The following is a 15240-nucleotide window of genomic DNA, read 5'->3' as shown; positions in this document are numbered from 1 at the left end:
AAAAATGTTTCCAATTATTCTTGAAAGAATGAGCCTTGAGTCCGGTGGGGCTCATTGCAGACGAAGGCCCACACAGCAGAACAACTGTTGAGCAACATGGGGGAACAGCAGAAACTAAACAGACAGGCGTCTACCACTGTGCGGCACTGTCTGCACGTAAAGAGAGGGAGGACACAGGTGGAGGAGACGAAGAAAGAGGAACTAAAATGAGAGGAGCCTGGGGAAGGCCTGTGACGGAAGTAGGTCTCTGGGTGGAAAAGGTAGGAAATATACACTTGATGTCTACTAAGCAGGCTGACGGACACAAGATTAATACGAACTTTTTAACAAGGGAGTCCAAGCATTCATTTAAATGAATAAAAGGGGCTCTCTTCTACAACATATATTTTAGTGATAATGAAATTTTGCCTCAAAATGTAATCCAGGCTAAAATAGAAATTATTTCAGAAAGATTCTAGGTGCCTATAATGAACTAGCTATAAGGACCTAATTAGTTCTGGGTCCGTCTCATTAATAAGAAATCTATGATGAAATGGAAAGTGTGCAGAAAGCATTTCTGCAGCACACCAAAGCCCCAGGGACATTCTGAAAATCAAATTATGCAACTGACTGATGGACGGGGAGCTGAACTAGCGACATCTTTCACGGAGCATTATTTTTACTTGAAAGGACAACTGACAAACAATGGTTGTTTAAACTTCTGTATTTGACCTGCATTTTCCCAAAAATGAACAAAGTGAGCCTGACACCGCAAGAAAAACTGACAGTGTTTGTAGCCAATGATAAAATTCAAGCAAAAACGTGAACACTGGAAAACCGTTCCCAATACTTCAAAGACAAATAAGGAAGCTTTTTCTATTCTACTAAGTAATAGCTTCCGTTCAACAGAGAGAACTTTACTAGCATACGTTCTGTTTTTCATTCTTGCTAGGTTTAATCAAGTTTTTAAAGTCATAAATGATAAGACCCATCAAAACAGTACAGTGTTTGAACCTAAGAAAATGGCCAAAATTTTTATGACCTGTAAGTATTTGTTCTATGGCAAACAGTAAGCATAAATTTTTTTTAAATGTATTCATATTTCGCATCAATTGAATTTTAAGAATCTATAGATAATATACTAATGCACTAACAAAAAAAATGGATGACTATCAGGTAAGAGCTGAAACTCTGATTTCCTTTGGTTAGCTTTTTGAGTAACATACCTTTAACATGTTATGTTGTTCAAAAAAGAAAATAAGAAACTGTTATCTAAGTATAAAAAAAAACTTGTTCTCCAACATATCTCAGTTAAATGTCTAATAAAATAACATCCCCCAAAGACGTCCAATCCTTAAAGAACTACCTGAGAAAATAAAAAATGCTGCAGAATGAGGAGTTCATTTAAGTCTTCCAAAATGGCAGAGGATTTTAAGAAAAGCCTGCTGACTATTTTGGTTAACTACTCTCAATCCACTGAGCGCCCACTGTCGTTTCTACTACAGCTGCAAGGAGTAGTTGAATTAGCCTAAAGGAAAAGGCTGCATTAAAGAGAAATAACATGTTAAACTATTCATACTTCTTCAAGCTTTGGCCTCAAAGTTCTATTTCGGGATGCATCCAGGTTTCCAAGATTTATGTCTTCTCAACCATCATCTGAGCTTATATATCTTCACCAAACCCAACATTTAATCAAGAAAAGTCAAGGTGTACACCTGAACTAATATCAATACCATACTTTCTACTTTCATAAAAAATAATAAGATATAAAAAAGTAATTCAGTGCATACTGTTTTACTTTGAGAAGTATTGAAATAAACTAGAATGCCAACCCCCTTGTTCAAGAGTCAATGAAGTATTTCACTGTAAAAAAGGAAAACCCTCAGTGAGGTTTGCTTCTTCCATCCCCACCCCCACCTCACACTGCACCACAATAACCTACAACCACACGAGACAAGGCCCGGATGATAATTCCAGAAGCCTGCAGGCTCTCACTGTGCGAGGCCACACATGTCCAGCCACGTCAGCGGGAGCAGGGACACTGGCTTAGAAGACTCGTGTCTCACAAGAAATGACAGGAGACGCCACGTGGGTGCTAAGGGAGGTCACATTAAACACCTAACAACCAGGGAGAACTCAGAACAGTTGTGGAAATAGAGTGCGTTTTCATGTCCACCTGATGTCGCCATTTCTCATTCATGCGAACGCCACACTGGCCCCTTTCCAACCAAAGGGGGCTGAGGAATTGGATATTTATTTCATAAAGAAGCCAATTCAGGCCCTAGCCGGTTTGGCTCAGTGGATAGAGTGTCAGCCTGCGGACTGAAGGGTCCCCGGTTCCATTCCGGCCAAGGGCACATGCCTGGGTTTCCGGCTCCAATCCCCAATAGGCAGGAGGCAGCCAATCAATGATTCTCTCTCATCATTGGTGTTTCTATCTCTCTCTCCCTCTCCCTTCCTCTCTGAAATCAATAAAGAAATATTTTTTTAAAAAAGAAGCCGATTCAGGCAGATTATACCAAAGTGCATTTTAGCCCAAAGGCCAGAAAGTGGTAAATAGGTTAACACGTTAAACCACAAACTACCTTACCTAATTGTGGGGTTTTGAGTTTTATTTCCTCTCGGAAGTCATCCCAGCAGGTAGGAGAGGCTACACCTATCCCTGCAAAGCGGACCCACGCTGGCTCAATAACGCGGCGGATGTTTTACGAGGCGGCTCACTGGCCGCCTACGCTCTGGCCCACAAACCCCACTGGCCCCGTTCTCCCCGGGACGCCAGGATGCGGACACGGGGGACTCAATCCCACGTCCTGCCCTCGGGCTCTCCATCCGGTTATACAGCAGATGTTCCCTCTGCGGGTGTCTGAGTAAAACTACGAGGAAGCCCCGAGTCTAAACTTAAAGGCTTGGGGTGAAAGGGGTGACGTTGTCATGGATACTCAGGAAGGGTCCTGGGCGCCCGGGCCATGGCGCCTAATTGCGCTCGGTCCTCGGGATGCGCTCTTAGCTCCTTTAAACGTGCACGCACCAAACCCACACCCCAAAGCCGGGCCAGGGCTGTGTCAGGGACACCCCGAAACGACAGGCCACACGAAACGCTGTCTGCGGGGCTCCGACGACCCCGCGCCCACATCCCCCGGCGACATCCGCGCCTCCCCCCGCGGCCGCGGGGAGCCAGGTGCGCCCGCGCTCACCGAGGCCCGGAGCCACGTAGACGAAGTAGAGGCCGGACGAGGACAGCGAGAAGAAGAAGAGGAAGGCGAGGAGGGAGCGGTTGGAGACCCGCATCGCCCGCCGCAGCACCGACATCTTCCTCCTCGCGGCCGGCGGCCCGGGCTGCGCTCCGCGGGCCCTAAACTTCCATGGGTGCGCGGGACGCCGAGCCCGCGGCGGGTCCCGGGGGTAGGCGGCCCTGCGGGAAGGAGGGGTGGCGGGGCGGGCGGATGAATGGGAGGCCGGGGAGCCGGGGAGGGAAGACCGGGAAGGGGTGGAGGGGGAGAGGGGACGCGAGGACTCGGAGGCCAAGGACGCACGGTTGACCCGCCGGCACCGGCGGCGGGAAGGAAGGCTGACCCGGCGCCGCGGTGACCCCGCGGGGGGACCGCCAACGGCGGACGGCCGGTCCCCGGCGGCTCCGGCTGCGCGCTCGGGTCCGGGCGCCCGCGCTCCGCAGGCCTGGGCCGCCGCCGGCACCGCGTCCTCCTCCTGCTCCTCCGCCTCCTCCTCCGGCCGCGGGTCCGGCCCTGCGCGGGGCTAGCGGGGCCGCGGGGGTCGGGGCGCGCGGCGCGCGGGGGCCGGCGGGGGCGCGGGGGGCCGAGGGGCGGCGAGCTCGCGGGCGCGCAGCCTCCTGCTCATGCCGCTCCGGGCGCCGGTTCCCCGCGGCGGCCGCGGACTCGGATCGCGGGCGGAGGCGGCGTCCCGGCCGGCGACCAGCGCGCTCCGGCTCCGGCTCCGGCTCCCGCCACCGCCCGCTGCCCGCCCGGCCGCAGAGGCGGCGACCGCAGCAGCATCCCCGCCGCCGGCGCGCGAGGCTCCGGCACCGCCCCCGCGCGGCCCGGACCCGGACCCGGACCCGGCGGAGAGCGGCCGGCGAGCGCGGAGGGCGGAGCCGGGCGCCGGGAGGGGAGGGGCGGGCGCCGGGGGAGCCGGGTCCCGGTCGCGGGGGGCGGCTCTGCGGGCGGGGGGCCGCGAGGGAAACGGGGCGGGCGGGCCCTGGACCCCAAGGGGCTCCGCGCCTCCGCTGGAAACTGCAGGCGGCGCTGCGCCCCCGCCCGAGGAAACCTGGGGGTCCCCGCCCACCCCACCCTCCCGCTCCCGCAACCCCGCGCCTGCAGATTGGCCGGCTCCGCTGGGAAACGGCCCCCTCCCCCGGCTCCGGGAGCCTCCCCTCCCCCCCCCCCCCCCCCCCCCCCGCCTCCTGCGTCTCCGCCGCCCCCGCTCGCGGGGACCCCAGCGCTCGCCGCGCCGCCGGGGGCCGAGGGGCGTCGCGAGCCTCGGACACTGTCCCCCGGGGAGCCAGTCATGGATGCTGTCCCTGAGGGAGAGGGGTGTCTGGGGGGGCGACTTCCATGGGGTGATTCCCCCCGAAATACACGCCGGGGAGACGGTGTTCTCCCATTCAGGCCATTGACACCGCCCTCCCGCGCGGAAGGAGACGCGGTGGGGACGCGATGCGGTCTGCGTGTCGCCCTGATCGGAGGACTTGCCTCCCTTCTGACGGCGGCCCTGTGAGGGTGGTCCTCCCGGGGCGGGAAGGACCCCTCCCGCGAGCCCCTCTCCATCCCCGGCCCCCCGCCCCGGCCTGGAGCGCAGCGGCACCACCAGGCTTCATTGGGCCAATTGTCTCATTCACCTGCCGGGCCGGACCTGCCCTTTGTGCAAAAGCTGCTGCTCCTCACCCCCCCCCCCCCCGCCCCCAGGCGTGTGTGTGTGTGTGTGTGTGTGTGTGTTTTCAGCTGATGATGAAGGTGCCCCTGCCGCTGTCATTTGCTCTGTGTGTCCAGGCCGTGGTATTGCAGCAAATTGGGTTTGCTGCCAACCGAATGAGACAAGGTTGGCTTTTTTTAAAGGAAAGTTTAAGATAAAACTAAAAGGGAAATATTAACATCCTAGAAATTGATGGATAATCTTATTTTTAAAAATCGGAAGTCTATGTATCGATGTGCCTGGGCCCTTGGTGTGCCTGCCAAGCCCACCCCAGTGCTTGCTGAGAGTGGTGGGTTGTCCCTGGGTAAAGCCGGCACCAGAAAGCAGCGCGGTGGGTGCACAGGTCAGCGCTATCACCAGCCACAGAGGCCGCCCGGGCCTGCATCCTATCACCCTTTGTCCAGTGAACACAAAAGTCACTTACGCGCCCTGTGCTTCTCTCCTCCTCGGTTAAAGGAGATGATAGTGGTACCTAATAGGGTTGTGGTGGGGACTAAATTAAAGGAGTTAGTGCCTCTAACGAGCTTAGAAGAGCCTGGTACCCGGCAAACACCATTTCAATACTTGTTCATTGTTTTAATCTCTTCTTTAGATCCCTCTCTGCCAACAGTAACCAGTGATGCTGGTCTCCTCTTGTTTAAAAACCCATCTCTACTGCCCCACCCAGGATGTCTCCGTCTCCAGCAGCCTGAAGGATGCTTCGGGGTCTCGGCTCACTTGTAAACAAAGGGAGAGGAAGTGCTCAGAGCCCAAGAAAGGCCACCCAAACCTTTTCAAGGGCGTCATCCGGCACTTTCTCCAGAGCCAGGTAAGGCCCACAACCTTGACCTTGCGGAAATCCGCTAAGTGTAATTTTATGATATCAAAAAGACAATTTTTCTTACTTAATAGTACGACATACCTAATCGTAAGTCACAAGCAAATTTCACTTAACTGCTTTGTTCTACATTTATTACCACCAAGTATGCCTTTTATTATTTCTTGCTCATTGGAGACCCCATGCTCTTCAATATTTGGATATTAAACTGAATGAGTTAAGTTATAACTAATGGTTTTCTACTTGTAATAATCAGAAACATATTACTGAGATTTTAATTTCAACCAAAAAATGTACTTTTTTTTTAATGTTTAATGAGATGGGTGACATTTTACTTGGTCCATGCTAACTGAATGAGGATAAACAATATTCTTTAAGTGGTTTAGATTTGCTCCCAACCTTGTTAAAATAAAATAAAAAAATCCATACTTTTTTTTTCCTGTGAATTTGGAAAGAAAATAGCACCTAGAATCTCACTTTTCCAGTACCTGTGGGTTCAGACCTCCAGAGTACAATCACTGATTAAATATAGTAATTTCTATATTTAAATACATGTCTCAGCATCTGAGATTCAATTAAAGAAAATTGTTAGGTTGATGGATTATACGTGGACCGTTATAGAATTGGAATGTTGTTTGTATAAAAGTTAAACGTTGGTATGATTCAACATTGTTGTGGCACAGAAACTCCTCCCAAATAAAGCCCAAACTGAGAAGAGTAATAGACTGTGTTGGCTTTACCCATTCTTTCCCCGGCTGAATGCTGGGACTCCTCAGCGGCCTGCCAGTTTTGCCTTCACGGGAGTCCGAGCTGCCAGCCCTGGCCCCTGACAGGCCCTTAGGCGACCTGGACAGCGAAACCTGCCCGTGGCAGATGGACTGGGAATCTGTTCAGAAAACGGTGAGGCTGGAGTGCAGGGGGACAGAGGATGGGAAGCAAAGACAGGAGATTGAAAGAGTGGTCATATCACAAACAAAGCAGCCGTGCCTGGTGCCCTGCAGGGAAAAGGATGCTGTTGAAACCCCCCACTCCCCACCCCACCCCGTCGCCCGGAGTAAACAGAGGAGGCTGCCCAGGCCCCGCCGCCTGTCGGAAGGCTGAGGGCAGTCAGTGCCCGGCGCACGTGTAACCCAGAGGCACAGGGCCCCTCGGGCGTGCTGCATGCCAGCTGGACAGCTCAACCCTGGAGAGAACGTCCACAAACCTAGTGCCACACGGACAAAGCCATGTGCACGTCCCAGCGCCGCCTGGCACTCTAAAGGGGCTGGGTCCTGTGAGTGTGAGAGGTGGCTCTGGCACTCGGCATGCAGCCACGTGGAAAGCGGGAAACACAGCTCTTGCTGCCGGGCACAGCTCAGGACCGGGAGGGCGTTTGTAGCCAGCTGCCATTACTCCTGAGTGATAGTTGATTAGGTTCTGGGCCTTAGGCAAGGATTCCTAGGATATCTTATTTAAATAAAAACTTTTCTGATTTTGCTACACGGTAAAAACTGCTTAACCTAAAATCCCACTTTACCAAAATAATACGCATAAAGGTACAAAAGAGCAGAAGTACATTTACCCCTTTACATTTTACACACCAGGCATCCCGGACCCTATGTCTTTCAGCTGTCACTAAGAGAATCATCTTGTCAATATGGACTTCGTAGGTTAATGAACAGACATTTAATTTTAAACCTTTTTCATTGAGTTCCTGACCCCGGCTTGGAAAATACCAGTATCTCCTGGGAGCCTTTTATCACAGGGGACAATTCTTAAGAACCATGCTGTATAGTGGAGAGGGACTATTAATAACATGTCACGCCGAAACCAGTTTGGCTCAGTGGATAGAGCGTCGGCCTGCGGACTGAAAGGTCCCAGGTTCGATTCTGGTCAAGGGCATGTACCTGGGTTGCGGGCACATACCCAGTGGGAGATGTGCAGGAGGCAGCTGATCGATGTTTCTCTCTCATCGATGTTTCTAGCTTTCTCTCTCCCTTCCTCTCTGTAAAAAATCAATAAAATATATTTTAAAAACAAACAAACAAACAAACAAAAAAATAACATGTCACATAAGTCTCATTGAAATAGGACAGGGGTGACTTTTTTCCTGAGCTGCCAATCCTATCTAATAAAGAGGGAATATGCTAATTGACCCTCACACCATCGCAAAGATGGTGGCGCCCAGTCAATAAGGCGTGAATATGCTAATTGACTGCCCCACCCTCAAAGATGGTGGTGCCCATAGCCACAAGATGGCCAGCAGGGGAGGGCAGTTGTGGGCAATCAGGCCAGCAGGAGAGGGCAGTTAGGGGCGACCAGGCCTGCAGGGGAGGGCAGCTGAGGGGGACCAGGCCTGCAGGGGAGGGCAGTTAGGGGTGACCGGGTCAGCAGGGGAGCAGTTAGGCATCGATCAGGCTGGCAGGGGAGTGGTTAGGGTGTGATCAGGCTGGCAGGCAGAAGCAGTTAGGGGCAATCAGGCAGGCACGCGGTGGGAACCAGCAGTCCCAGATTGTGAGAGGGATGTCCAACTGCCAGTTGTCCTAAACGGCAGTCGGACATCCCCCAAGGGGTCCCAGATTGGAGAGGGTGCAGGTTGGGCTGAGGGACAACGCCCCCCCCCCAAGTGCACGAATTTTGTGCACTGGGCCTCTAGTGTTTTTATAAGCTGAAAAGTTGTGCAACTAAGCCAAAAGCAAACATACTGGATATCATATCATATAGGGATTCGTGAAACACCAGTACGACTTCCCTAACGTGGGTTACAATTCTGCCAGAGAGAAAGTGTAAAGTAAGCATTCGTGGGCAATGTCTTGTAATGCAGCTGTCCTGCGGGTACACTCCCTGGCCTGTACCCCTACTAGACTGAGAATAACTCCATTCAAAACAGAGATAATCAACACACAAACAGACTCATAGAAGCAGAGAACAAACTGGTCGCCCGATGGGAGGGGGGCTGGGTAAAAATGGTGAAGGGATTAAGAGGTACAAGTTGGCGGCTACAAAACAGCCACAGGGATGTCAAGTACAGCACAGGGAACAGAGTCAATAATGTTGTAATAACTATGTGTGGTGCCAGGGTCCTGATTGGAAGAGGGCAAGAGAATGCCTTCTGGAATCCTGGTGATCACATAGGTAACGAACCATCAATCTATACATGTAATATGTGTGTGCTTTACCGTATGGATGTTATAAGTCAAATTTTTTTTAATTCAAAGAAGTCTTGTTTTAAAAATTATCCCGCCAAAACTAAAGAAATAAAAAAGAAAAAAGAAAAAATTAGAAGAGTTTGAAATATATAAGTTGTGCTATAATAAATCATCCTGAAAAAAAAAGAGAAAAAAATTAGTAGAAGAGAAATATTTTCATTTGCTCTTCTAATCTTAAGATAGTCATGTAGACATGAGTAAAGATATAGAGAAACCAGCCCTGGTGAGTTTGGCTCAGTGGATAGAGCATTAGCCTGCAGACTGAAGGGTCTCAGGTTCAATTCTGGTCAAGGGCACATGCCCGGGTTTCGAGCTCGATCCCCAGTGTGGGGTGTGCAGGAGGCAGCTGATCAATGATTCTCTCTCATGGATGTTTCTATCTCTCTCTCCCTCTCCCTTCCTCTCTGAAATCAATAAAAATATTTTTTTAAAAAAATAAATAAAAAGATATAGAGAAACAAAAAGCTATAGTTAATAATGTAGGTTTAACTAAAATATACATGGTGTCATAAGATGGTGGCACCTCACTCAGCCTTTATCTTTGAGTGACCAGGTGGAGCAAGGACCCACCCCACGCTCATCCGAACCTACCGACCCACAGCAACATGGAATCTGAGCAAGAAGTGAACCTTCATTTTGTTACGCAACAGACACTTCAGGAATACTTTGTATTACAACATAACATAGACTATTACAACTAATAAATTAGACTAGCGAAACAGTGCCACACAATAGAAGTTTAGAATTAGACTCAAATAAATATGGAAATTCATTATATATGTAAAAGTGTCATTTTCAAGCACAAGAAATAGACATGATTAATTATTAAATGGAGAAGGAACAATGCTAACATCTGAAAGACGCTAGATTTACTTAAAGTTTACACTGAGAATTTCCGGAGTTCAAAGTTTTAAACATAAAAATACCAAAAGTAAAACTCTAAAACTACTAGGAGACGGGGTGGATCTTTCGATGCCCTCAGAATGGAGGTCTTGCTAAAGAAGGCATTAAAAGAAACGGTTGAGAAACGGTACTAAACAAAACTTAAATTTTCTTCATTGGAAATGTTCCACAAGCAAAGTGAAAATTAGTAACAATCTGAATGTATTTAAAATGCGTAACAGAAACAAATGGTTAATATCCTCAATATATGGAAAAGTACTTACCCATAAGCAATCTAGGGGAAGGGAACCCTCAGGGGAAATTGTTTAAAATAAATAGTTCGTAACTTTAACTCACAGTTTTTTAAATGGCAATGAGATACCATCTCCCACTGATTGGTTTGGCAAAGAATGAACTCTATTGGCAAGGCACTGTCAGTGGCTAAGATAAACCTCTAAGGCAGCAGTCTGAACCTGTGGGTCGCGAACAATGAAAATACATCCTGCATATCAGATATTTACATGACGATTCATAACAATAGCAAAGTTACAGTTATGAAGTAGCAACGAAAATGATTTTATGGTTGGGGGTCACCACAACATGAGGAACTGTATGAAAGGGTCTCGGCATTAGGAAGGTTGAGAACCACTGCAGGGGTGATTGTCAGCATTTATTAGTCGTTTAAATCCGTATAGTCTTTGGTACAGCAGTTACTATTTTTTTTAAATATTTTTATTGATTTCAGAGAGGAAGGGAGAGGAAGAAAGAGATAGAAACATCAATGATAAGAGAGAACCATTGATTGGCTGCCTCCTGCACGCCCCCCACCCCGCACTGGGGATTGAGCCCGCAACCTGGGCATGTGCCCTTGACTGGAATCAAACCCGGGACTGTTCAGTCCACAGGCTGACGCTCTATCCACTGAGCCAAACCAGCTAGGGCAGCAATTACTATTTTTAAAAATGACTCTGTAGTTCTATTTGGGCATGCGTGCAAAGACGTAAACTCAAGGGTATATGTTTGCAGCAAAGTCATAAACACAGGAAGCTGGGAACAGCCTAACTGTCAACATTAAGGGCCTTGGTAAATAATGACATCAGTGCCGCTGAAAATCAGGCTGGAGGTCCTAGAAGCAATGCAGAGAGAAAAGGGGAAAAGAACCCTGAGACTCTGTTAAGAATAATTGGGAGAAGAGGAGTACACCCAGGAACAGCTGGGTGTAAAGTGGGGGGAAGTGAAGGATTCCAGGAAGGATCCACGGCACCTGGGAAAGTAGCTGAGACCTGAGGAGGGAGAAAAGACAAGGACGACTCCGAATTCTAAGAACGGGAACTCACACGCTCAGTGTGGCGTCACCCTCACCCTCCGGGAAAAGCAGCCCCTCTCTGCCTTGTGTTCATGGAGGCGGTCAGGGTAGGTGGGGGAGGTTAAGGAACGGGGCCTCGGGGTCCCGTGCGGACTGTTTTAGGACTGGGATAATGACAAGTCACAGTTGCACATCCCCTCCTGAACCAGACAATTAGGACAGAATCTGACTTGGCAAAATAGAAGCGCCTAGAGCAGTGGTTCTCAACCTTCTGGCCCTTTATATACAGTTCCTCATGTTGTGACCCAACCATAAAATCATTTTCGTTGCTACTTCATAACTGTGATGGTGCCACTGTTGTGAATCGTCATGTAAATATCTGATATGCAGGATGGTCTTCGGTGACCCCTGTGAAAGGGTCGTTCGACCTCCAAAGGGGTCGCGACCCACAGGTTGAGAACTGCTGCCTAGAGAGTCCTCATGGATGGGGAGAAATGCTGGTTTTTCTCCATGGTTGGGGTCGGAGACTGAGCCGTGTGAAGAGAAGAGGGAGCCTTTAAGCTGGAGCTCTGGGCTGCCTGGGAGCTGCGATGGAGTCAGAGGCGCGCCCAGGAAGTGAGCCCAGCCCAGGTCTGGCTCAGGTTTCCCACCGATCCGGGAGGATTCATGAGAGGCACATGCCGAGCTCCGAGCTCCGCTACTGTGCATCCGCTCGTTTGCATGTAAGCAGGTGAAGGGGTTAAATGTTATTCTGGGAGTTGATAGCCGGTTCTTTATGATTCAGAAGAGGCTAACTGACTTTTAAAAAAAATCATAATAAATCATGTATCCAGGCCCAGGATTTTAATGCTCCTTTGTTATCTCTATTTTCAGCAGAAAACATCAGTGACAACAAAAACTGAAAATGGAAAACCAGTCCTACAAGTTTTGCAGTAAACGGTAAGTCAGAATATCAAGTACAAATAATAATACTTTTATGATGAATTACTAACCTGAAGAACCTAGAGGGCTTGGAGACACATGGGAATGATAGAATTGGTTAAGCAAAACCAAGATTCTTTTAGAAAAATGGTCTTTTTGCATCAGAAAAAGGCCTGCGCCCGGGGAATGCCCACGCGTGCTTCCGCGTGGACTTGTGCCAGCTGTGCAGGCAGAGGTTGTGCAGCCGGGGAGGTGAGTGGGGGCGCAGCCCGCCAGTGCTCACCTCTGCCCTCGAAGCTGTTCACCTGGTGCGGGGAATTCAGAGGAGAACCCCAACTGCCTTGAAGATGTGATGCCTCTTTTTTAAAAAAAATATGTTCTTATTGATCTCAGAGAGGAAGGGAGATGGAGAGAGATAGAAACATCAATGATGAGAGAGAATCACTGATCAGCTGCACACCCCACACTGGGGATCAAGCCCTCAACCCAGGCATGTGCCCTGATCGGGAATCGAACCGTGACCTCCTAGTTCATAGATGGACACGCAACCACTGAGCCACACCAGCTGGCCGCAGTGCCTCTTTTTTGCACAAAGCATCCACCCAGTCCCAAAGTGGTATCTTAAAAATTCTTACAAAAATGTGGTCCTGATGGTTCCTTGTGTCTGTTCTCTTGCCCTTGGCCCCGTTGTCTCAGCTCTTCCCTAAGACTGGAATCCACAAAGAATTCCCAATCATCCAGCCTCTCCTAAGTCTAGTAAGGTTACTTAAGACTGGGGATCGCACCGAGGAAAGATACTATCCCAAACCACACAATGTCACATCATGTTCAGTCCTTCCCTCATGTCCCCTCTCTTTCCCCAAATTCCAAAATCATTATATGTACATGACTCTACTACTGATGGGAGCCATCCCCCAAGCCATGCCTGTGTACCATGTTCTGAAGAATAAAGTTTCTCCATCTTTCTTCACTCTTTTAGGTCTCTGAGCCTTTGACCGTGGAATGACTCTCCTCCCTTGCCCACCTGGTAAACTCTTATTATTCATTTTTCAAGCCCTATTTCAAAATGAGAGAAATAGGATTAACGTAAGTCAGAGACATTTCTGAGGTTTTTGTGTGTGTGTGTTTTTCATCAGAAGTATGGCTAACTAGCCAATGACCACTCTGTTGGCTCACAACTCTCTGAACCAGCAGTCAGCCCGTCAGCTGGGAAGCTGGAGAGCAGCTCTTAACCTGGAACCCAGAACTGAGTGATGCAATCAGATGAGTCTAGAGCAGTGGTTCTCAACCTTGGCTGCACATTAGAATCACCTGGGAATCTTTTTTAAATCCTGATTTCTGGGCCCCGTCCTCCGGAAATTCTGTTTCTTTGTTAGGGGGTGGAGCCACAACATTAGTAACAAAGACACAGAATTTCCGGAGGACGAGGCCCGGAAATCAGGATTTTAAAAAGCTTCCCAGGTGATTCTAATGTGCAGCCAAGGTTGAGAACCACTGGTCTAGAGATTGGACTTGGGACCGGTAATGAGCGTGATGACAGAGAGCGCCTGAAAGTGTTACGCTCGAAACTGTTGTTAAACTGAGTAATGAGACACTATACCTGTAATTTACTTCAACTGCCCGGCTCATAGCCTGGAATCTCCTGACAGTAACTTAATGAGCAGCTCTGCCCTGATCTGACCCCACGGGCTCCCTTGCAGTGAGCAGGGTCAGAGGAGGGTTGCCCTGGGGACGGAGAGGAACTAGGGAGAAACCATTAGCCTAGGCCCCGAGGCCCCAGCGGAGAGATGCCCACCCGGCCCCAACTACACACCAGGTGGCCCGGCAGAAGCTGAGCTGCCTCCGGAACGCGCCTGTATGAGCTCTTTGCCGTTGGGAGTGATTTCGTGACGGTAGCCCAAGTCTTCACACATCCACACGTGCCTAGAACATTAGTGTGCTGCCAGGAGAGACTCATCCAGTCCTCAGAAAGACAACTAGCAACACCCATTTCCAGAGCATTAGCGAAGCCATAGCACCATCTATCTGTTCTCGTTCGTCTCATGTTTAATCTTTTCTATGACCCGTTAAGATCCTGACTCTTATAATACCCCTGAATACCGACACTGGATTGAAAGGTACCCACTCAGACACATTAAGTCTTGATATCATTCTCCATCAACATGTGATGCAGGGGTGAGAGTGTATGTTCAGCCCTATGTTGTACCTCCATTACTGTTCTCAATAATTAAACAACCCACTCTTCTTAGACTGCATGAGAGTGAATTACTTCTTTCCACAGACATTTGACCCTCATTAGAAAAGCTCAGGTATAGAAGCATTTTGGGAGTAACTTTCTCTGTTAACCTCCCAAACTCTGGAACAGTGCCCCTGCGTAACAGGTAACTATTGCATCTCACGGCAAACTGCACCAAATACTTAGAGCTCTTGTTGGCTTTCTCATTTACTTTCATGGTAATCGGATTGAGAACTTTTAAGATGACCAGTAGCTGAGGCATACGAAGCCTAGAGCATTATCTTCAATATTTGACCAGGGAAAAGATCCTTTAAGAATTTATTTTCTCAAGGTACTTTTTGGACTGACGTTTAAACCATCAGGCTCTAGCCTTTAAGAAGACATCCGAGTTGGTAGAAAGAGAGTCCGTGGGCCTATGTGTTGGCTGCTTTCACATAGTTGTCTTACATGGGAATGTAAGGGGTAGAAATCAGCTGGCCTCACAAGCTATTTCTAGACTCATTTCCAGATTCATATTATATAACAGATGTACACTTACCAAAGTGAAACATTTAGGCAATAAATATGTGTTCCCACCCCTAAATCGGCATACACTGGAATTGAAAGGAAACAGCAATTGTCCTCTCTTTGGAGGAGAGTGTCTTACCCTGTTCATCTGGGATGGCCTGGGTGACAGAGATAGTGCTGAGGATGGTCCAAGTTGCTGGGCAGCCAAGAGCATGCGCACAGCAAGTGAGCGGTCAGGCCTCCGGAGAAAGCAGTGTCCTGCGGGGGAGAGAGATTCCCTTGGGAAGAACATTGTCTATAGAGGGAATTTACAGTTGGAAGGAGATTTTTGAAAATCAGTTTAATATCGTGTCCCTCACCTTCCCCAGCAAAACTAAGTACAGCCCCCAGAACACTGGAGGAGCTGTCACAGAGCTACGGCTATTACTCGCATAGTCGTGTAAGGGGTTAGACGCCAACCAGGGCCTCTTTCTAATGC

General features: G+C 49.2%; 1 protein-coding gene and 1 long non-coding RNA gene across 2 annotated transcripts in view; one reads left to right on the top strand and one right to left on the bottom strand.

Annotated features, from left to right (window-relative positions):
- B4GALT6 (beta-1,4-galactosyltransferase 6) overlaps positions 1-3699 on the bottom strand; it is a 55371-nt gene extending 51672 nt beyond the window's left edge. The window contains exon 1 of the mRNA XM_070421225.1: positions 3174-3699. Within this exon, the coding sequence (XP_070277326.1) occupies positions 3174-3288 (115 nt within the window). The 5' untranslated portion in view covers positions 3289-3699. The remainder of the gene's footprint in view (positions 1-3173) is intronic.
- Positions 3700-5501: 1802 nt separating this feature from the next.
- On the top strand, positions 5502-13183 carry LOC139014688 (uncharacterized). Its single transcript, XR_011472261.1, has 3 exons — positions 5502-5713; positions 11972-12037; positions 12999-13183. It is a non-coding gene; the product is annotated as an uncharacterized lncRNA (long non-coding RNA).
- Positions 13184-15240: the final 2057 nt, after the last annotated feature.

The sequence above is a fragment of the Myotis yumanensis genome, unplaced genomic scaffold (assembly GCF_028538775.1).
Source record: "Myotis yumanensis isolate MYYU_CA2020_CCGP unplaced genomic scaffold, mMyoYum1.0.hap1 SCAF_7, whole genome shotgun sequence".
Classification (NCBI taxonomy): domain Eukaryota; kingdom Metazoa; phylum Chordata; class Mammalia; order Chiroptera; family Vespertilionidae; genus Myotis; species Myotis yumanensis.
The sequence above is the reverse complement of the archived record's forward strand: the minus strand, read 5'-3'. Positions and strand labels throughout refer to the sequence as shown.